The following is a 23,235-nucleotide window of genomic DNA, read 5'->3' on the forward strand; positions in this document are numbered from 1 at the left end:
ACATGAAATGGTAGTATATTCAGGGGAGGCGTAAAACCGGGGCAAGAATGATACAGATTATGCCAGTAAGAGAAGCATATATTGCGTGAATACAGCGCGTCCCACCGAGAAGTGCATCTGCACCATTGCGGTTGTGCATTAACGAAAGCAGGTCAACAGGCTCTCGGTAAAAGCTAGCGACGCTGTAATGCTGGCGGAAGTGGCAATTGTACAGACGCAGCGTGCTTTATGTCGGACTCGCAGCAGGCCTGCCGAAATTGCGTGCGGGGTAGGGCAGCGCTACTCGCCCGCGGAATATTATTGGTAAGTTCAGATTCTACTAATAGCAAAAAAAAAGAAAAAACAACATTGTATTGGTACCCGGTCACCAGGGGGTGGAGGGAAACGAGGATGCCCCACCCCACCTTCCCCTCGAGAGTTCTTCCCACGGGGCTTCACTCAATTTTCCGGTTATACCGCGTGCAAGCATATATGCGGAGCTTACAAACCATTTATGAGCACTCCTGCGACCCGTCAAAGAACTCGACAGATTCGAGGACTGGCACCTAGACGGCTCAAAACCGGGCCTTTCCCAAATCATCATCATCATCATCATCAGCCTGGTTATACCCACTGCAGGGAGAAGGCCTCTCCCATATTTCTCCACTTAACCCGGTTCTGTGCTAGCTGCATCCACTTGACCCCTGCGAACTTCTTAATCTCATCCGCCCACCTAACTTTCTGCCGCCCCTTACTACGCTTTCCTTCCCTTGGAATCCAGTTTGTTACCCTCAGCGACCATCAGTTATCCTCTCTTCGCACTACATGTCCTGCCCATGTCCATTTTTTCTTCTTAATTTCTACTAGAATGTCGGTAACTTGAGTTATTTCTCTGACCCACTCTGCACGCTTTCTATCTCTTAATGTTACCCCTACCATTTTTCGTTCCATAGCCCTCTGGGTTGTCCTCAACTTAAGTAGAACTCTCTTCGTTAGCCTCCACGTTTCAGCCCCATAGGTGAGTACAGGCAAGATGAAACTGTTGTATACTTTCCTCTTGAGCGATACCGGTAACCTGCTAGTCATAATCTGTGAGTGCTTGCCAAATGCGCTCCATCCCAATCGTATTCTTCTTGTTATTTCCTTTTCATGGTCCGGATCTGCGGTTACTACCTGCCCTAAGTAGACATATTCGCCTACTACTTCCAGTATTTCGCTACCTAATGTAAACTGCTGTTCCTTCCCGAGGCTGTTCCTTTCCCAAATCCCGCCTCCTAAAACATGTGGACCCGACACTTTCGGGTAGGCGTAAATTCTTCATGCAGTATGCTGACATAGCTATACCACATGGTGCGGGCGTATCAGTGTAATACAAATAGCAGTTATAAGTCAGCAAAAAAAAAAATAAATAAAATAAAAAAGCTGCGAGGCGGCCTTGTCCAGCTGGGACCTGGCGAGCCCTGGTCCAGAGAGCTCGAGCAGCGGTGGGCGCCAAAGGTGTCCCAGAATAGGGACTGTCACCCAGCACCACAACTATCACCACTTCCCTTTCCCAAATCATTCCAGTGCCTAAACAAAGAAATGCAAAACAGTGCGACGGGAGCCTGTTCAAGCTACGCGAGAACGACTGACTGCACTATGCGTCTGGACCTGGCCGCCCGTCGACATCGTCGACATTCATGATTTCTGTTCTGGCAAGTAGTGTGATACTTGCCCGGATCGACGTCGATCTCGCGTGTGTTGGCCCGTGCGAGCCATTCGCGACGGTGTCGCTAGAGGAATCCCTTGCGTTCTCGCCCTCGTGCAGACGTATTTTTGGAATCGTGAAGAACCCGCAGTCGGCCTGCCCGATCGCGCCAGCATAGTCTGCGTGCATTACGCGACCATGTAGACGAGGCTGTGTGATAGTGCCGTGCTACGTCGTCTGCTGCCAGCGACATCATCATGGCGGATTACACAGCATGCATCGCTTCATGCAAGCTCTATATATATATATATATATATATATATATATATATATATATATATATATATATATATATATATATACTTGAAGTAGGTGACACACGATGAAAAAACAACACTTTAATCCGACGTTTCGGCCGGGGTCCGGCCTTTGTCAAGGAATGTCAAAGGCCGGACCCCGGCCGAAACGTCGGATTAAAGTGTTGTTTTTTCCTCGTGTGTCACCTACTTCAAGTTTATGACCTACCGGACCCATTCGAGATTCAACCCCCTCCCTATATATATATATATATATATATATATATATATATATATATATATATATATATATATATATATATATATATATATATATATATATATATATATATATATATATATATATATATATATATATATATATATATATATATAGGGAGCTTGAATAAATAAATAAATATATTTATTTGTGTGTGTGTGTGTGTGTGTGTGTGTGTGTGTGTGTGTGTGTGTGTGTGTGTGTGTGTGTGTGTGTGTGTGTGTGTGTGTGTGTGTGTGTGTGTGTGTGTGTGTGTGTGTGTGTGTGTGTGTGTGTGTGTGTGTGTGTGTGTGTGTGTGTGTGTGTGTGTGTGTGTGAGAGAGAGAGAGAGAGAGATTGCATCATGTGTAGGCAGTGCGATACCATTATGTTGGTGCCTTTTTTACATCAAGCTTTGTGTCATTATTTTATGGTTGTGCCTGCGGACCTCTAGACGCCTCTATGAACACTACCAAACGTCTCTTGATGTCATCTAGCTGGTGATTAGACGTTTCCCTGAAGACCTGTGGAGGTGGCGACACGGACGCAATGATATTACATCAAAATGCACAGTTGTCACTTACAGTCCGACGACGCGTTTTCCTTTTTCGAAAAAGATTTCTAATGCATTAGCATTGAAAGCAAAATAGATTGCGGTGGTTCCCATATGCGAAGCAGTACAAATTATTCCGTCTCATGTCGCGATTTGCGTTCTGGCTTAGCTCTTTCATGGCGCATTGAAAAATGTTTTCCGCTCGTGCGACAGCTCAGTGGTTAGGGCGCTCGACTGCTAGCTGGCCCCAAGCACGTGGTATCTGATCCCGGCCACGGCGGCCGCTTTTAGACGGAGGTGAAAAGTAGGGCGACATCGTACTGTGCGATGTTAATGCACGTCAAATAGCACGAAGTGGCCAACATTACCAGAGCCCTTCATTACGGCTTGCCTCATAGCCCGAGCGTGACTACGTCGCGGTGGTGACTCACAGCTGACACCGAACCGCGCGGCCGGCGGCAGTGGTCACGCGAACGCAGCTGTCATTGCGTCTGCAATTTTCGATGATGATGTCGCGGTCTTTCCCCTTACGAAGAGTGAGCGTCTATTTAAAACGAGCCCGACCAAAATGTCAGCAAAATGTCAACAAAAAGAAAAAAAGGAAAGCAGCGTGTCTATGTGAGCAGCCAATGCGGAAGATAATTGTCCCGGCAGCACTACGAGTGTCTATGCAGCTGTGTGTACGCGCGAGTTAGAAAACAGCAGCGGCACGATGACACGCGACGCGCGTTCAGACTTGTGACGCCCGCTTGGCAACGGAGTCTCGGTGACTGCATCGAAGACCGCTCGACAGCTGCGTGCAGCCATCCACTTTCCCGCGTAGGAGTAGAGCTCGTTGCGCGAACGCCTTTACCGCGTCGGATCGCGTTTCGCGGCGGTGTGCATAACAGCCAGCTTGCAAGAGAAGACTCCTGTCCGCCTTGCAGAATATGGGAAACCGGTAGCTGTGCAAAGCTATCTGCGTCACATTCCGAATCACGTATGCACTAGCGTAGCGCAGCAGCGCTCGTCTACCGTTCTTGCGAGCGACGCGAAATAGTTCTCCGAGAGGTATATATGTACTGCCACTTGTCCTCATCCATGTTCCGTCCGTCAGCAGTGGCTATGCCTCTTGCTTCCACTTCCGGCTTCCGGTGAGCGCGAGCGAGGCGATATGAGTGCCCGAGTCAACGTGGCCAACGGGCTAGAGCCGCGCGCCGTCGTTTGTTACTTCTGTGGGAGTGAGCAGAGCGAGGATGGGTGCCGTCGCTCCACAGGACGTTGTCCAGCTTGAACCGCTGTGTCATCCCTCCATCAGCGGCCTGCCTCCGGCTCAGGGTATGTCCGATTTATGTACGGTGTTATACAGTCACAGTGTGATGCAACTACGCTTGTCAGCATTGTTACGGATTTGCGAGGGCACAGTCACAAGCAGCGTTAAACGAACACTTGTGATTCTAAGATAGCTGAATTTATTTGCCTTTTCTTCCTCGGTCTTTAGTAAATTAAAAGGTTCATGCGACTATTGAGGAAAACGAGTCACCGAGAGGAAAAATGCTTACTTAGTAATATTTCACGACAGGCTGATGGTGTTCTTACATTGATTTGATTTTACCTATACACGCACGTGTGCGCAAAGCAGCCAATACTTCGAAGCATTTATGTCGCGTCGTGTTGTCATCTCGTGCTGCTCGCTTGCATGCATCTAACAGTACGCGATCGAATAGGACAAGACACAGGGTTTGTGGCATCGCTGTTATGGCAGTCACGGTGAAGATATTCTCGGAGTTACAATTCCAGTTTGACCAATAATATTGCCTTGAGCAAATATGCAGGACATCATGATTCGAGGAGTTGCTTGCTTTAGTCATCCGAGTAATAAAAATAATTTTAAACTTTTTCGGATTCGGAGACCTTTAGCACTACTGATGTTTGTGTCTGGTTCTGTCGACTCGTGTCGTTATTCATCTCAATAATGTCTGACAACTAATATAGAACTAGATCCTTTCCAGCACTTATTAGTGTATAAACCTTGGTGACACAGCTATTGGGGCTGATGCATTCAACAATGACGTCTGCTCTGCTTTCTTCTGATAATCTAAGTTAGCCGGCGTAAGTTTGCGTTTATTTCTTTTGCCATTTCTGCCTCCTAAACAAAACAAAAAATGACTACCCTTGAAGCTAAGGGGTCTGGGAACGTCGTCAGCGAATGAGTACTCATCATAATAGCCATCTGCAGGTGTTGTGAGCATTGCAGAGGCATGTTTCAGGTATACGCACAAACTCGGACTGGTGCTCAGTCGGCGACAGACCTTGCGGATGGTACATTGACCTGCAGCAACATTTGTCTTCACTTACAAACACTTTTCGCGAACCAAACTTTTACTGCAGACAGAGAACTTCTTTGAGCTCAACACGTCAGGACGGCAGCAACTGTTCGCGCCGTCTTACGGCGTCTTAACCTGCTTTTTTTTTTTTTTTTCTTCTGTTTCTGGCCGTGAAACGTGCTTGCCGCAAATTTGAACATTATTGCGCTTCTTGCAGCGAAGAACGGAGTTCTTATTTCTTCAAAAGCAAATGTGCTAACTTGGTTATGAGCTTTTTGGAAGAACTTTTTGTAAGTGCGCTTTCCTGGCTGACTCTTGATACTGGTGATTCCGGACCAGGTATACCTGTTTTATCCATATAACCACCGTACCGTGCCTCATAAGCCAGCGTTGACGACGCCCACGCAAATTCTCTTAAAACCTTCGGCAGAGTCTCGCGTCGTGTACTTCTCTATTCATCATGCGTATTTGTGAGCACACTGATGGCTAGGCTTCCAGCTAGTGGCTTGCAAAGAGAGCCACAATAGCCTACTTTGCTCGCCATGTCAGACGAAGCATTCGTGGTCTAGTTGATCTCACTTACTCACTGCTCCATTACTGTGCTACTTGCGGACTTCAGTCGCCGGTGCCAGACGCTTTTCTTACTAGTAGAAAACCATAGCATAGTTAAATTGTCAGCTCCGAAATTGTAGAGTTGTTCCCTTGGCTGTCTTTTAACACAAGCGATGGTACGGCATACTGCAACGTGCCGCGCTCCGGTGGCATGGCCAAGCTTATGACTGCCCTTCCTGTCATCGGCGTAATTGCTTCGCAAACTAAGATGAGTCGCGCAACGCGCCGCACATAGCGAAAGACTGCCATCCGCAGCGTGCGATACGTGTCTCGCGACGTCTTCGGAAGACGGATATCCTCAATTGTGTTCTCGGCAGCTGTTGAAACACGAGGTGCATGACCTCTTCAAAAGTGTAGAACAACTCACAATTCCAATTAACCGGTGTACAAAGGCATGCTTTAAAAAAATAATGATACCATGATACCATCGCCTCCATTCAGATGACTTTGGTGCCACGGTGTCAGGCATGCTTTACACTTCTTTCTCATGCAGGCCGAGAACTTTGCTCATTTCTACTATAGTAGAAGAGAACGCTATAGAGTGGTTTGCATGCTGCGACACTCTGTACCTTCCTCGCTAGTGAAACTAGGCCGTTTTGGAAATAATTGTTGCTTCAATGCGCAGCAGAAATGTGTCATACAAGCTCATCGTCCTTTTTTGAGCTACCCTGACGAAAGTATTTATTTAGAGCCACAACATAATGTGGCTTGTGCTGAGATAAAAATGATGCTTAGATAGCGTGCACTTTAAGTGGAGCAAAAAATTAAGAATTAGCATTTTTCCTATATAACCTAACCTAACCAAAGCTTATTAAATTTAGCCTAACATCTTGTTTTGTGCAGCTAAAATGCAAAAGCGCCCGTACGCTCTGGGTTTACATTCTCTGAATTGGATCTAATGTGTCGTGAAGTGTCGCGATAATCGCCACCCGTTTAAAGCGTATGTGTAGCTGCAAGGCACATCTCGGGGAAGTGGGTGTGCAAGGGGAAAATGATGTTTGTACGAAGTCTCACAAACGAATTGCTTGAAATGCCTGAGATGCAAGACGTGCTCGCTTCAGCCACTAGTATTTATCTTGCGACTGGGTCATCGCGAGCTACACTAATTACGTGCGTGTGCGTGCGTGTGAGTGTGTGTGCGTGCGCGTTGGAGTTTGGGGGGGGGGGTGAAATTATCGGTTCCTTCGGTCTTTTCTTGTGATGCGTACAATTAAACTGCTTCGCCAAGGTGAACTCACAGTGACAATGAAACGATCGCAGCACACGAATATCCTGAGCTTTCTTTCTAAATGTTGAGTGATCCGTGCCTCTTTTGCACCTTCTTCTTTTTTTTTTTTTCTTCTTCTTGCTGTCTCTCGTTATAGGGGAATGCATGAACCGGTGCATTTTTCTAATTGCGAAATGGTTTTCAGGCAGTCCACGTCGCTCTTTTTTATATCTGCAACAATGCAAACATTTGCGGAAGTCAATGTGTCCCTGTATGTGGCCTCAGGCTGTGCGCGCAAACCAGAACTGTTACTCCTGGTTCTCAGGGCCCCATTCTCCCTGTCGCCTCGCCCCTTGTTACGGTCTCCATCGAAATCCGCGTTTGCTTTCCGCCTGCCTTTCCGACATACGTTTCCACTCGACTTCGAACCCTCGACGCGTATAACTATCGGAAACCGATGTTTGCTCCCGCACTGTCTGGAGGAGACGCTACGCCCGGGGCCACGAATTCGCGGAACGCGGTTCTGTCGTCTGTCTCGTGAATCTTGAAGCGTGGAAACGGAAGGCAAGGCAAGGGGAAGTGGAAAGGGAGAGAGGCTCGCAGGATAGGTTATAACTGTCGGTCATGACTTCCGACGGGAAGAGGAAGCCGCTTCTTGCGTTAGTGCGGCCCGTCTAGGAAGTGTCGATCGCTGTGTCAAATTGGCAGCCTGCACTTTGTGATTGATGCTCAAGCCATCCTTTTATTACTATCGGCTGGAAAAGATTCCCTAGAGCGTACACAATGGAGAGTCAAGGTAAACGTTTCCGCTGCTTTTATGTTTGTGCTGTTTGTGCGCGCCACACAAGACAAGTGCGATGGGTCGTTTTTTTTTTTTTTATTTCTTTTTGTCAATATGGTAACCAATTGAGAACCAAATCGCCGACAGCGTTCGACTGGAACCTTTTGCGAGGAATAGTCTGATGCATGTAGAAGGACCAAACTGCATATTCTGCCGAGCACAGAGAAAGAGTCCTTTCATAGCATTTCACTCAATTTCATTACTCCAAGAAGCGATGAGTACCGCAAGTACTTATGGCTGCTACAAAGTTTTTCATTGAAGTCCGGTCGCCGATATACCGTCTTTACAACTTAAGTGTTTATAACCGTGATAAAGATGGCCGTGTTTTGTGGGTTATCTTTAAATTTATTGGTCCAGGAAGTATTAAGTTTAATATTTAGTGCGGTTGCACATCAAAAGGAAAATAATCAAGCACATATCTTAATAGTACCAACTTCGTTGAAGGTATGATATTGAAATTTCGCTTCCGAAATCAAGCTTTTCATATAAAATTGTAGCAAAATTGCAAATATAGTTTTGTATCCGAACATTATTTTCTTTTAAACTTAAGAACATGCTAGAAGGGTACCGGTGCGAGCTAGCTCATTGTGCATGCATCAGAAGCAGCGCAGAGAACGCGTAAAAAAAAAAAAAAAAAAAACACCTAAGGAAACACGCGGCACTAACTTTCAACGACGTTCGGCTGTCCCAGCCTAGGGTAACCAATATTTAAAAAAAAAAAAAAAGAACGGTAGTGCCTTAGCGGTTCGAAACCATCTGAAAGCTGTTGAGACCAGTGTCATCTATTATGCAGTATTTTGCTCATTCAGAAGCAATTAAGTATCGGGGACTAGTTAACTTTCAAATTACTGGCTTCGAGAACAAATTGTCAATTAAAATTCGGAGGCAATTTTAAGAGAGTAGCTGTATTTTGTTTCTAGCACCAAAGAGTTGTTTCCGTAAATGAAGTTTTGTTTAACTGCTTTAAAGGATAACTGACAGAGTAAAAAGAACTCCCACATGTCTGCAGTGCAGCTTCATTGTCTCCAGGAGCGCCTCGAAGACAAAATTCGCTCTTCCCCGGAGAGCTATCTACTCGACGGGGCTTTGGTATACTTCGGGCAGGAGATATGCGTCAGCTGCTGGTCACGAGGCAACTTTATATCAAAGGCCCGTTAATATGGCTGCTTAAGTGGTATTTGCACACAATAATTTCAGCAGACTGTTCTTCGAGCTGATCTACAACTTGTGAATTGACGCTTTTCTCCAGAAGAAAATTATTAAGAAGCTTAGCTAATTAGTGTGTAATAATTGTGAAGACTGGAGGCCGAAAAAGTACTGAACTCTTTCAGTACTTTTCAACAGCCCTTAGTTGCTTTCAGCTTGTAGGCAAGTTGGGTACGTCGTTCAGCGAAACAGTCGGGCGAGCCCTTCCAAGCATAGTTGGTATCCAGTTCTGCCGAAATGATGTGGAGACGCTATAGAAATTACACTAATAATAGGGATACCATCAATATCCTTTCAAATTTCTAAATGCAAAATTTTAGCGCAGCTCTTTAGATTTTTCTTTTTTTTTTTTTTTTTTTTCTGTTCATTTTAACTGAGCGAAAGAGAACGCGAGGGCAGAGCGTAGTGGCAGGAACCCAGAGAGAAAAAGAGGTCGTCTCGTCTGGGGCGTTTGTTGATGCCAGCCTCGCCGAGGCCCGCATTCTGCCAGGCGGGCTGTCCGAGTGGCCGAGGAGCGAGCGGCGTAGAGCTTGTAGCTCTTCTTTCTTCGGAGATCTCTGGCTCACGGCTCGGCGCTCAACCGGCACTGAACGTTTGGCGGCTCCACCACCTCCTCCCCCTCCGCCGAGCCTCCTCCGCAGCGTCCTCCGAGTCAACGCAGCAAAATGAAGCGTGCAGGCAGCTGAATCACAGTGTGCCACTTTTCAGAGCGCGTCCGTGCCAGTGGAGGCGGCCACTTCCAACCTTCACGCTCCGCTGTTTTCACAGGCGGTTCTAAAATCGCCTCCACATGAAAATAAAAATACAAACTAAACCGAACTGTATAGCCTTTCAGCTTCAAAACGAGTAACACAGTATGTTCATCGAACCTGGCCTATTGCGTTGACCGACATATTGCATTGACCGAAACATGCGTTACAGTCCAACGCGTGGACAGGGACACGTTACTGAAGGTTCTGTCGCCGATCTATAAAAACGGCACAGGGGGGCATTCGAGTGCAAACTGCAGCTGGCACTTTGAGCCTTAATTCATGGATAGCTGCCAAGTAAACAGAGAAACTCTTGCTTCCTCATCTGTGAAGTTGCATAGGCCGCCGTCTGGAGCTGCTAACTGTTCTAACTATCGCTATTTATTTTACCTGCGTATGACATAATTAAATGGCTTGACGAAGTGATAAAGTGCCAGTCGAATTTTCAGCACAGTCGCTAAAAATTATGTGGGACACAGTTCCGCCTTTAAGCTAGAGCATGTGCGATAGCTTCAGTCTGCGGCTTCTTTTGCAGTTCCTCGTTCGTTCCTGCTCGCTTAATTACCAATTTCTTAATTTGTGCCCTTAATAACCTCACTTATTAGTACACGGTACTATGCTACCACATTATCTAGCTCCCGGTCGTAAGCTACCACTCGACATTGACTCAAGGCCCCGCTTTAACCAAGCCATATGAACGTGCTCGCATGGCCTACGAGTATAGCGCTGACACTTACAAAAATAAATATTGAATTTCTGATATCATGATGCAATCACGATAATGTATCCGAAAGTGATCACGAAAACAACCTCTGTTGCGTTCTTGCATCACACCGATATAACAAATTCTTGAGTTCCTGCATAAGGTTTTTATTATTTTTTTTTTTTTCATCAGACTGTCATCACTGAGTTCAAATGAACTTTTCTTGTGTAAAACATTAGAAGTCCGAGAAATACCATTTTCAAGCGCCGCTTGTACTTTTTTCTTTTTCAGTTACAAGTTGAAAAAGTAGATATATCATTAAGAGTGCGCATGATAGGCTAGTGATGCCACTACTAAATAAGAACATGCACCCCATCCACCACAGGGACCGCAGAAAGGGGCAGAATCCCCCGTCAGACGTTTAAAAGATCATTAATTAGGAGACGTGGCCTACGTGTACGCAGCTAATTTTCGAGATAATGGTGATAGCTGTAGCTACCGTCGAAATGCATTTCAGAACCGGAGCCTCGCCAGGATACTGGGAAATTGCCGAGGAAGCTGCTATCGCGCTTGCGATTGTGGGCACGAGGGCGGAAATTGTAGTCAGAAATTCTAAGGTCGCGGTGAAGAACTTCGCCAGAGCGAGGATCTCTCAGTTAGCGAATCTCTTAGTTAGCGAACGGAATTCCGCAGACCGTAACGGACAATTGAAAAATTCAAATAATTTAGACACCTGCACACGCATCCTTTGCTGATAATGACGCAGCTCGCTAACTGGCTCGAGGTCTCGCTTTTCAAGCCGGAGGTCGTACCGAGGGCTTCGCATATAGGTATCGGGCGTTACCTATATAGAGATTACACGACATTACAGATTCAGTAGTACTAGGTAACCCTAGCCGACAAAACACTAACCAAAAGCCAGGCCACCACTTGGCGTCGCCTGCAAACGAATACATTTCCGAACCCGGCGATATGTGCAGTCTTTACTACCAGGGTCATTATTCAGATCTCTGTGAGCATTGTAAAAGATAATGCTAACCTTAATCATATATTTGAGAATGCCCTTTTGCCCCTTCGAAGGGTAGCAAAATAGTCGCAAAATAGTCACTCGACCAATGGAAGGCATTACTACTAAGGCCGAGTTCAAAGATTCATCTAGAAGTCGCCCGAAGCAGCCGCCAAGAGTGAAGACAACTTGGGCGTCGTCTTGGCGGGGAGCCTAAAAAAAATTACTTTTTCTGTTGGACAATATTACTTTTTCTATAAAAAATTGATTGCTCGCCTACTGATGCAGAATCTGGGTGAATCTGGACAGCAGTTTTTCAAGTGCAATCCGCTGCCATCAATCACGAGTACTATCAGGTCAGGTGTGCCCTCCCCGTATCACCCCGTCAAGTCACCATAGGTGATGATCAACCTTCAGTTCTCCTGCATCTTCCCGGAATACTAAAAAAAATCTTTGGTGCCAGTTAGTTGACCCAAACAACTTACTTTGACGCACATCTGGTTAGAATACCAGAACTACTTTCATGTATGCACTGACAGATCTGTGTCACTACAAGCGTTGACTGCAGCCGTGAGGATACCCGCTCAGCAGAAGAATCTTCAGTTCGTTTTAGGGTACAATTCTACGTCATAATAGTTGTACACTAATAACCAGTGGGGATGGAACTTGGAGGCTGCTAACTGAGGACAGAGCAGCCAACTATGCAAACAAACAAAAATGATAAAGAACACCGCTAAGAGAGAAGGCCGTGGATTAGAGATCAATAAGAAATGCATTTTGGCAGGGAATGCAGCGAAAATATAAGCGGGGCACTTTTAGTGTCAAGAAGGCGGGACATAGCAAGGCGTGGTGGAGAGTCCAGCGACCCTACTGCGCACTGCGTTTCTTTAACATTTCTCGTCCTCCTCCTCCCCCGCCCTCCTCCCAGAAAAAAAAAAAAAAAAAGACTGTTGAAAAGACAATTTTTTTTCTATAGAATATTCTTCCTGAATCACCTCTCCCCCGAAAAAAAAAAAAAATAATAAGGAACTATCCGCTCGCGTACAAGGCATTAGCTAACCTAAATTAACATATTTCCTAATATGATCTCGGTAAAATTGCTTTTTTTTTACATAATGGGTGTGTAATGCGACATTGGCATCTGTGACACATTTCTTTTGGCAATAACATGACGACATATTGGATACAGTCTTAACGTCTTCTGAATATTGGGTAGAGCTTTAGAATAAAACTGTTAAGCAGGAGAGATGAGATTGAGGTGATGTCATAATAAGGTTATGCTTTTTTTTTTTTTTAAGTCGATATTTATTGCCTCAGGGCATCAGTAGGTTATGAGATGAAGGATGAATAAATTATTAAATGAATGGAACAAGGTTGGCTGATTTTATGAAGTCCAGAAGTGAGCGATGATGAGGTCCCTGCGTCCAAGTGACGTATGAGGCAGGATTGGTTGCTGAGGATTGCTGGTTGCTCGGTGCAGGATTGGTTATGCTTACCATCATAGCCTGACAGGGTGAGTGTGGAGAGGAAATCCCGATTCATCTTTGCGACAAGCTCAATTTGGAACCTCAATTTGGAGAACGCGAAGGAACATTCACCCTTATCAGCCCGTACCCTTCATCATTTCTCACTACTTTTCAGCATTGTGTACCTCTTGTTATCTACTGTACACAACGGGTGTTGCGAGAATGACGCGCACGAGTAGTAAAGAAGCTGCATGTTGTAGTAGTTGGCCCACTGCCACTTGCTTATAAAAGAGCTCTCGAGTGGAGTGCTGTGGAAGAAAAGAAGCTAAATCAGTGCGTTCTGTAAATGAGTGCGTTCGGTTTGATTTTCTGAAAGTTTTCTCTTCGATTGTTTTTTCTTTTCTATATAAACGCAAATAAAATGATAATAGACGGGACTATACAACCGGGAACAAGCACATTCATGTAGATGTACGAGCTATGCAGACCGCTCCTGGATCACAGCGGTGAAATGGCAGCTTTTGCTTTCTTTCATTTCCTACGCTAATCGCGTCGCTGGCACGTTATCTCAACTCGAAAAATATTGGACGCGTTCTGGAAAATGTCTGAAGATGACTAACAACATTGTTCCGCTTGTTCTCGAGGTGTGTCGTGTGCTTGACAGCGTGGTTCAAAGTCGCTCATCCAAACCGGCACGTGAACGCAGGCGCGAGTTTGTTTTTGTCACGTACGATTCTGGCGTCACCATTGCGGCGGGCGAGCTTGGAATTTTCCTCTAATGGTGTTGTCCTGTTAGCCAGCACTACGTGTTTGCTACGGTTATCTTCGCTCGCCGTCAGATTTTCAGCCAATGCCTTCGCAGTGGTTAATCAGTGTCGCCGTAGCGCCTCAGCTGTTGTCCCATGAGGATTGTCTCCGCACTGGAGAGAAAACGCTTAGCCCAGAAATGCATTATAATGGCTGTACGTCCACTAGGTTTGAGCTCATCAGACCCGAACTCACCTGGACAATGGTAGTGGTCACCCGTGCATACATGCTATCCTCGTCATGGCCCGAAAGTAAGGGCTACAGCATTGATTAATATCTTGCTTTAAAGAATAGGGAGATAAAGAACAAGATAGTATAGGTAAAAGTGGAGGAATTTCTAAATAAAGTCAGTATTCAGCAGCAGTTAAATTCATTACGTCGCTCGTGGAAATGTACCATCTGTCCGCATACCGTCCGCACGACTCTCGTTTCAAGCAGAGAAGCGCCCAAGAATATAAGCGCAGGCGTTTGGATACGTTCAGAAAATGCTCTGCGAGTCAGGGAATGGTTTTTGATTTCGCAGACTATACAGGTCATTAGTGCGCTGTGCTGTGAATTACATTACGATAATAAATTAAACATAAAATAGAATAAAAAGATTTCAGTAAAACTTAGTCAGAGATTTCAAATAGGAACGCATACCGTCTCCTTCAGCCTATTGCGTTATAAGCTATTAACCTAAACTCTGTTTCATTACAAGTGAATAAAATCACAAAATTGTGGAAAAATAATAACTGAAAAGCTTTTTGCACGCTTGCACAAGAACTTCGCGTTCCAGCACCACATTCATGCAGAAAGATTGCTTCCCTGAAGTGGTAGACGCTGTCAAGTCATCAGGCTACAACATTAACTTGAAAAATGAGTGTTCCTTGAATGCTTCGTTCATCGGAACAGTCGAAACACACGATAGGTAGCAAACTTACAGTCTTCAGAAGCAAACTCTGTCCTAGAATTTCAATACCCATTGGAGACTTGTAATTCCACTATGCAGTTCGAATGCAAAGCCTGCGACCTGGACACTTTTCACCAAGTCTGTGCATACGGTAAAATGAATGAATGAATGAATGAATGAATGAATGAATGAATGAATGAATGAATGAATGAATGAATGAATGAAACAACTTTATGAGCGCTCCGACTTTGGTGTTCTCAGTACGGAAGAAGAGAGAGAGAGTTACCGTCTCTAATGCAAGGGAACCTGAGATCTTAACTCCGCGCGAACGTGCCGCCATTCTGTTGCGCCCACCGTTGTCGTTATGCTTTCTCGCCTGTTTCCTTGTTTAATTATATTGCTGCGTTATTTTACTGTCTTAGCAGTATAGTAATATTTCGGTGAAAAAAAAAAAAAAAAAAAGCAGTCTTTGAGTATGGGGATGGGAGGGGTTGGGGTGGGAGTACGGTGTGCCTCCACCCACCCGAAGCAGTCTCAGAGGTAAAACGGCGTCTCCAACATACATCTTGCCCCCCCCCCCCTCCCCCCCTTTGCACTCATACACACCGCAGTACCTCCACATTGCGCCCACAATCACCGTCCAGCCCACCCATCTCCCAAGTAAAATAGAAACTATGAAACTATATTCAAATACTGAATTACAGATGAAATGATAAAATTCAAACACGTAGTGTGAAGGCGATCAGTGTGAAAGCTAGGTGTACAAACAATTTACTGTAGATGTAGTTTCGTGGCATCACATATTGTTCGATCTCCTGTGCCTTTTTCTATTAACGGAGCTCTTACCAAACTTTAAATAATAACTTCGAGCCGCAATTGCAGCGGCTTCGGACATTTACCAACAAAAGCGCGCTCTCTTTGGTAGACCCGCTTTAGGCTTTTTTTTTTTCTTTTTCAGCGAGTCAAAGGTTTTAAGTTGCGACTGGCCTCTGATGTTTGGTGAACCGACCGCGTGCGGGTATACTATACACGCCCATCGTTATCGAGATGAGTATATAGCTGTCTGATTTCTCCTCAGGCACGCGCAAGTGATAGAAGCTGCGGCGTTTCCTCATTTGCAGCAGCACTGCGCGCTCTTGACGGCAACAAATCTCGGGCCTTCGATTCGTTATCTGCCATTGTTTTCTTCGATAACACTGGCCGGCGCGGGGGTTCTGGCAGACAGTGGCAGCTCGGAAATGTATCTCCCTGTAATGTCGGCGTGAATTCACTTTCGTTGTTTTAAGCTTCAGAGGACTGCGTCGAGGTTTAGGGAGAGGGGGAAGATGGTATGTACGTCGACCGTCCATTATCGCGCTTATCGCTGTCCTTCCTTTGTAAGTTCGCTCGTTGCGCGAATATATATATCGGAAAGATCGTGATAAGATTAAAGGGGGTGGGGGGGGGGGGGGGGTGTTGCCACAATTGTCCAGCCGCGAAAGAAATCCCTAGCTTTGTCTTTCTTGGTAGCAGTCATAGAACGCTCAGGTTTTCGTGCCGGCCGTGTGCACGCCAGTTCGCGCGCTCGAGAGAGCTGCGGCAAAGAAGGAGGCGCTCGTGACGCTCGCAAGCACGTGCTCGATCGGATTTCTGAGCGGTCAGACGACGCGCGTTGTGTCTCGTCGGTGACGTGAGAGCGGGCGTGCGTGGTGCTCGCTCGCAGCGGCATCTACTCGTGCGGAGGTCTCGTGACTGTACTGTGGATCGAAGGCGACGCGACGTGAGTTCGGCATTCCTTCCCTTTTCTTCCTGCCCCACATCATTGGACCGTTCAAAGGCCCATTAATAATTCACCGGCTTGGAACCCTATACATATGAGGTGGTGGCGTTTTGTCATGCTGTCTAGGCACTCGCTGCTTTACGGCTGTGTGGTGTGACTGTTTTTTCTTTTTCTCCTGGCTCGTAGTCTGGCACGGGTGTATAGCTGTGCTTGGTGTAGATCGTCTCTCGAATGGCTTGAGAGGTTTGGCCTTATTGCGGTGAGAAATTACCCTCTACGCCATTTTCGTCTCCTCTCTATAGCGGTTTCATTCATCCTTTTTCATAAAAGAGGGAAGGATAGAGTGCTTCTAGGGGGGTATAGTGCGGTATGAAATAAATGCCATCTTATCCGTCAAGTTCTCCACTTTTTTTTTTTCCAGTTAGAAAACATGGAGCTTTTTACCCTTAAATCATGCGTTGAATAATGACAGAGAGAGAGAGAGAGATGGGCACTTGTGATTTTTATTTATTTTTAGGAGCCTTACTTTATGCTTGTTGACTGCTTGTCTTGTGTCCCTTATGTTGTAGAGTGATAATAATGACGACGTCTTCAGTCTGGAGTGAATACCATTATTACAGTTTTCACGTTTTTTTTTTTTTTCTTTTTGCTGGTGCCGTACTAGGCAGGATGAGAGGCTGTACGGGAATGCAGGCTCAAAGGGAGCGTTCAATCAGCCTTGCTCTCTGCCCCCTTCTAAGGGCTGCTACTAGCCGCGTTCATCGTAACTTACGCTTCCTTTAAAATTATACATAATTTCCTTGTTCCGGCGTTACATTCATCTTCCAGACAATGCGTCCTGTCTTTTGTTTTTTTCCCTGCACCTAACTGAAATTATACGTATATCTCTACTTGTAGTTGGATTTTGGTTTGGTTTGGTAAAACTTTATTTCCCACAGTAGGGGTCCTGGAGGACACTCGGCTAGGCGCCAGGTGTAGAGGGCAGCTCCCACGTCGGCACAGAGCCCGAAGCTCTCCGCCGCCGCGCGGGCCTCCTGGACAGCCCGAAGCTGATCATGTAGTGAAGCACTTTTTAAAACTTTGTCCCAACGTTCCTTGTTCTTGGCGTAGGCGTCGCTCGATGCACAACCACACAGCATATAGTTTAAGTCTACACGGTCACTGCACTGTTCACACACATGTTGTCCGTCGTAGTCTGGGTCGATGTGCTTCATGCGCCAGGGGTTGGGGTATGAGTTCGTTTGGAGCAAGCGTAACGTGACTGATTGGCTGCGGGTTAATTTCTTATCCGGGTGGGGAAATGCTCGTCTGCCTAGATAAAAGTGCTTAGTGAGCTCGTTGTACGTGAATAATTGATCTCTGTACTCGATATGTGGAGTAGCAGGGGAAACCGGAGGGACGCAGTCGATGAGTCCTCGCGCCGCCTCGTGTGCGATCTCATTGAGATTCCGCAGGCCGCACCCTAAGCTGCTCATGTGTGCCGGGAACCATACGATGGAGTGATCGGTGATATTACTTCTGCCTAAGATCCGTAGCGTCGTCTTGTCTATCCCGCCCTTGGCGAAAGCTCGAGTGGCTGCTCTAGAGTCGCTGTATACAGTTGTGAAGTCCGAGTCTTTTAGAGCTAGTGCTATCGCTGCTTGTTCAGCTACCTCTGGCTTCTTGGTGTAAAGTGTGAGTGAGTTGCGCGTACGCCCGTGTCCGTCGACTACTGCTACCGAGTAGGCATGCTTTCCCGGTATGTACGCTGCATCCACGAAAGCTGCCTGGTCGGAAAACTGTGCCGCGTCCGCAACGAGGGCTTTGACGCAGGCGAGCCTTCTTCCTTGATTGTGGATCGGGTGTACGTTTCTTGGAAAGGGGGACACTTTGATTGCTTCTCGCAAGACTTTAGGTAACTGCAGGACGTTGTCCATTTCTACTATGGTGTTCAGGCCGAGCTTGACGAGAATCTCTCTGCCCGCTTTGGTGCTTGCTAGGCGTGTAATCTGTGCCGTGTGCTGTGCCTCGATGATTTCGGCAAGGGTATTGTGCACTCCTAGCTGTAAGAGTAGTTCAGTGGAGGCATTATCGAGGAGCCCCAACGCTGTCTTGAAAGCTCGGCGTATGTGTACTTCAAGCTTTCTCTGATGTTCCTTTTTCCAGTTGAACATTGCAGCCACGTATGTGATGTGACAGAGTACAAAAGCATGGACCATTTGAATAGCGTTGTCCTCGCTCAGTCCCCTATGCCTATCCATGATGCGCCGAAACATCCGGATCGCGTTTGCAATCTTGATCGTGATGCTGTCAAGCATCGCCCAGATGGACCCGTTGCTTTGAATGATTAATCCTAGAATTTGTATTTTATCGACCATGGGTATGCGATTTCAATCCCTGTCGTGTAACTCTATGCATGGTGTGTGGTGTCGGCGCCAGTCGTTGGACGGGCGCCCTGGTCTTGGGGGGTGGTAGACGAGTAGCTCGGATTTTCTAGAAGAGCAGCGAAGTCCCATTGGGGCAAGATGGGCCCTTATTTGCGCATACTTGTCTGCATTTTCTCGAAAGGGCGTGCTCGCCACCATGATGTTCTGCGTAATATTGGGACATATTATGTCCTCCGTGGTCTGCTGTGGATCAAGATTAACTGCTGCCATTATGGCTTTGCTCACTAAGGTAGGTCCGATCTTTTGCAAGTTCAAGCCGCCCTTTGGGCGAAGCACTATCTTGATGTTGTCTTGCGGCAGGAGTGGCATGCGTGAGGCTCTTATCACCCGGGTCTTAATGTTAGGAGGCTTGCGAGAAGAGCTCACCTGCCCGTCGCTTGCATGTTGTGCTTGCTGTGAAAGTTGCGCAGTAGGTTGGGCGCGTTCCTTCTTCGTTCTCCGGCTGGTCACCACTTTCCAACCCGTGTCGTCTTCTGTAGTCGACGCTTGTGGTAAATCCTCCGCAGAGCTATCCATTTCATCGGTTGCCATTCTCTTCGTGTCGCGCCCAGCGCGAAGGGCGGTTGGCGTCTCGCCGAGCTAGCGCGTTTCTGGCTAGCGCTAGCGTCTGGCGTGCACGCCTAGGCTTAGTTCGGCGGCGGCGTTCACGTGGTAGAAACGTACTTGTAGATTCTTGAAAAATGAAGACCCACCTCAAAATCAGGTATCCAAGAATTCCCTGCCACTTCACGAAACTGCTGGTGCAAGAACTTCGGTGAAAATCGACAGAAATCACTGCGGAATCATGTGAAGATGACGGAGCCGATGGGATCACGTCCACACATCTCGGCGACCGCAGCGCCACTCCCCTTGTAGTTGGATGAGTTGGGTCATGTTCATGGTGAAGGATAGCGCGAAAGGAACACTACGATGGACAGGAACGGCGATGACAAGAGCCTCAACATCATCATTTGTCATCATTAGTCGTATTTCTACGCAGGTTGATGTGTTCAGTATTAGTGAGTGACTATGTATTTTGAAAGACAATATTCTATATACCCGAAAATTTTCGGATAAAGCTTTCGCTGACCTTGGTTGCATTTAAAACTGGCTATCAAAAAAAAAGAATGCGATGTTCCCTGAATCAAAATTTGTTGCGCGTTGCATGAAGCCCATGTTTCTACATATGCATTTGCTACGAGGCCATTTTTAAGCTGTTTTTATTTTTTATTGAAGTTGACAGATGAAACTGTTGACATCTCGCATGCAAACTTGATGGAGATGACATTTGACATTCAGGAGCTGTTTTCTTTTCCGCGTAGTTGGCTGACTATTTCTCGATTACTATTATTCGGCCAGGTTGTTAAGACCAAGTACCGACGCGCAGTGCGCTGGCACAAGGAAAATGAGCACTGCCAGACCAAATGAATGCGTACTTATGTACCGGCCGGGTGTTCCAGCGAACACTTTCGAAGATGCGTAAAAAAGAAAAGACAGTTTCAAAGAGGAAAAAAAAATCAAGAACAAACTCTCTGCTGCAGCGGACGTAAGTACTCTAAAAGCTCTTCTAGTTACGTAGCTGATAAACTAAAACACATTTATTGCCTCCGTCGCTCTAAAACATAACGATCACGTAGCAGGCAGTGGCTGTCGTTTTTCTCGCACCAGGCTGGTAAGCAAAAATGGAAAATAGTAGTTTGAACGTGGTGTGACATAATAGCGTGTGCAGTTCGGATTGGGTGCCGTACTTACTGCAACACGTCAGCTGCGGACGTGTAGTTTCCACCGAACTTCCGCGCGTATACGTTTAACGCGCTCACTTTCGGTTCTATGCGAAAAAAGCGCCGGACTTCGTTGAGTTGCCGGCCCTTAAGAAATTTCCTTTTGATTAAGAAACTGATATGCCATCGTCTTATTCACAGTTTCTCATTACGCTAACCACCTAGGTTTTCTTTTTTTTTTTTTTTTTGTGTGTGTGTGTGTGTGTGTGTGTGTGTGTGTGTGTGTGTGTGTGTGTGTGTGTGTGTGTGTGTGTGTGTGTGTGTGTGTGTGTGTGCGTGCGCGTGAAACTGATATGCCATCGTCTTATTCACAGTTTCTCATTACACTAACCACCTAAGTTTGTGTGTGTGTGTGTGTGTGTGTGTGTGTGTGTGTGTGTGTGTGTGTGTGTGTGTGTGTGTGTGTGTGTGTGTGTGTGTGTGTGTGTGTGTGTGTGTGTGTGTGTGTGTGTGTGTGTGTGTGTGTGTGTGTGTGCGTGCGTGCGCGCAGTTAGAAGAGTATTTACAGTCATTACGCCCGCTATGGCTGTGAGTTCATTCTTGAAAATATATATTTTTTTTTCATTCCACATTTCCCGTGTTAAAAAAAAATTTAAACTTAAACAGATGTTCGCGAAAAACCCGGTTTATAGCTGAATATAGTATAACCAGCATAAGCCCCGCCCTGGTGGTGCAGTGGTTTGGGCGCTCGACTAGTGTTCAAGGACGCGGGATCGAATCCCGGCCGCGGCGGCTACTTTTCGATGGCGGTGAAATGCGAGGTGCTGTGCTATGTCAGTGCACGTTAACGAATCCCAGGTTATCGAAATTTCCGAAGCGCTGCACTACGGCGTCGTTTTGGTACGTTAAACCCCATAGATCTAACGAAACCTATAGGCAGTACATAACCAGCAAAAACCGCACAGACGGTATTGATTGAAAAACTTGTGGTAGCTCGATATAGTTAAAAGTAACGAAGTTTTATAAACGAGCGAATGAATGAACGAATGAATGAACGAATGAATGAATGAATGAATGAATGAATGAATGAATGAATGAATGAATTAGTTTACGGGGCTCAACGTCCTAATGCGACTCAGGCTATGGAGACGTCTTAGCGGATGGTTCCAAAAATGTCTACCACTACGGGTTCTTAAAGTGCAAGACACATGGGCACAGAACACGAGCGCCTTGCTTTGCGCCTCCATCGGACTTTTACGTCGGAGAACGGAGGTCTCGGTCGGGCGGCAGGCGCCCTTTGTCCGGGACGCGAGTGGCATGGGCTTCTTCGCTCACTTGTAGCTTTCGCTATGCCCCCAAGGTACGCATCGCTGCTCACTGTCGCCTTCTACTGCTCGAACGACGTGTGTCGTTTTTAAGGGTCTGCTCTGTTTGTGCATCCCCAGCGTATGTTCACGAGTGTTGAACAGGTGTCACATCAAAAGCAGGCGTGTTGATATTGTGTCGGGTGCATCCTGCTGCAGATGTATGTGTTTGGATACAGGTTGGTTTGAATTTCAAGCGAGGATACGGCTTCTGCTGCGTCCTTCAAAGCCTCGTGAAACCAACTGACGGCTTTTGAGAACCGTTTGTGACATTCTGCAGTATCTTTTTCTTTTCCCAAAAATAAATAATTTGAAAAGACCACTGAACCACTTGCTTCAAGGACAGTATGTTAGCCTAGAAGTTTTAGGCCGCATTGTCACCAATGTATCATTTACCAAAGTTGTTTCTTTGTTTTCCCGTGGTATTCGAAGATAAGAGGCACAATAAAAAAAAATCCATACCGACAGCGGTGCTGCTTAAACGGCCCGAAACGCGTCTCAAAGGACTAAATTCGTTTTTGTACGGAATGCTTTCACCGACGGGGCTCTTGGTATACTTCAGGCGCGAGATTTGCGCCAGCTTCTGGTAACGTGGCAGCTGTCTTTTGAAGGCCAGTAAATAAAGCCTCCTAAGTGGTAACTTCGTACGAACATTTATATGACTTGTTTTTTCACGCAGGTCTACACCTTTTCAGTTAACAAGTTCTGTTGAAACTAATGAATAAAATGTTTGATAATTACTGTTTCAAATTAATCTCCTCTGAAGAGCGAAAAATACTGCAGGCTATAGGTCATGTTATCTCAACAGTTCTCAATAATTGGCTTCACTGGGTTACGACACTTGGAAGATTTTAAAAGTTTGGTTACGTTTCGCTGGAACACCTGCACTCCAGTAGGCACCCTTATATTGTGTAATTACGTGCACGTTGAAAGAACCCCTGTGGTTGAAATTACAGGAAATAGTTTTCCACTTGACGTCATCAGGCCAGTTCCACAACATATACGCGACCCATTTATACTGAGGTGGCTGCTAACAAACTCTGTGATTGCCTTGGCAAGGCTGTGCAAGGAGCGGTCGGCTTTCGCCTCCTTTGAAGTATCAAACCTGCCTTGTCGAAACGGACACGAATGATGCGCTGCAGCTGCGTCCTAAGCATGCAGCTGCAAGAGGCTCCATTCAGCGCGAGAAGAGAGAGCGAAATTCCTGCACGGCATGGTACACCGTTTTCCTTTGATGCATTGTTCAAAACTCTGAAGAGGGACGTATCGGGTTCCTCGCTCCTGCAGGATGAAGACGCCCTCTGGAGTTCTCTTACGCGCATATCAAATCAGCTCCTCGTGGACAGCAATCACTGCATGAATCGGTGAGACAGACAACGTGTATACACTTTCGCCTCGTAGTGGCTCCAGATCCGAT

At 46.3% G+C, this 23,235-nt stretch overlaps 1 protein-coding gene across 5 annotated transcripts in view; it reads left to right on the forward strand.

The window, feature by feature from the left end:
- Positions 1-3,451: 3,451 nt before the first annotated feature.
- The window catches only part of LOC146185861 (solute carrier family 2, facilitated glucose transporter member 8-like), a 30,465-nt gene continuing 10,681 nt past the window's right edge, over positions 3,452-23,235 (forward strand). For 2 of the 5 annotated variants that reach the window (XM_084606779.1, XM_084606781.1), the window contains exon 1: positions 3,453-4,091. In XM_084606779.1, coding sequence (XP_084462905.1) covers positions 4,010-4,091 — 82 coding nt within the window. In that variant the 5' untranslated portion in view covers positions 3,453-4,009. Of the gene's footprint in view, positions 4,092-4,765; positions 4,866-16,114; positions 16,329-23,235 lie in introns of those variants that run through there. The other 3 variants (XM_084606780.1, XM_084606783.1, XM_084606782.1) reach the window with 2 other exon arrangements.

Source organism: Amblyomma maculatum, chromosome 6 (genome assembly GCF_055883805.1).
Source record: "Amblyomma maculatum isolate TAMU_Amacu chromosome 6, ASM5588380v1, whole genome shotgun sequence".
In the NCBI taxonomy this organism is placed as follows: Eukaryota; Metazoa; Arthropoda; class Arachnida; order Ixodida; family Ixodidae; genus Amblyomma; species Amblyomma maculatum.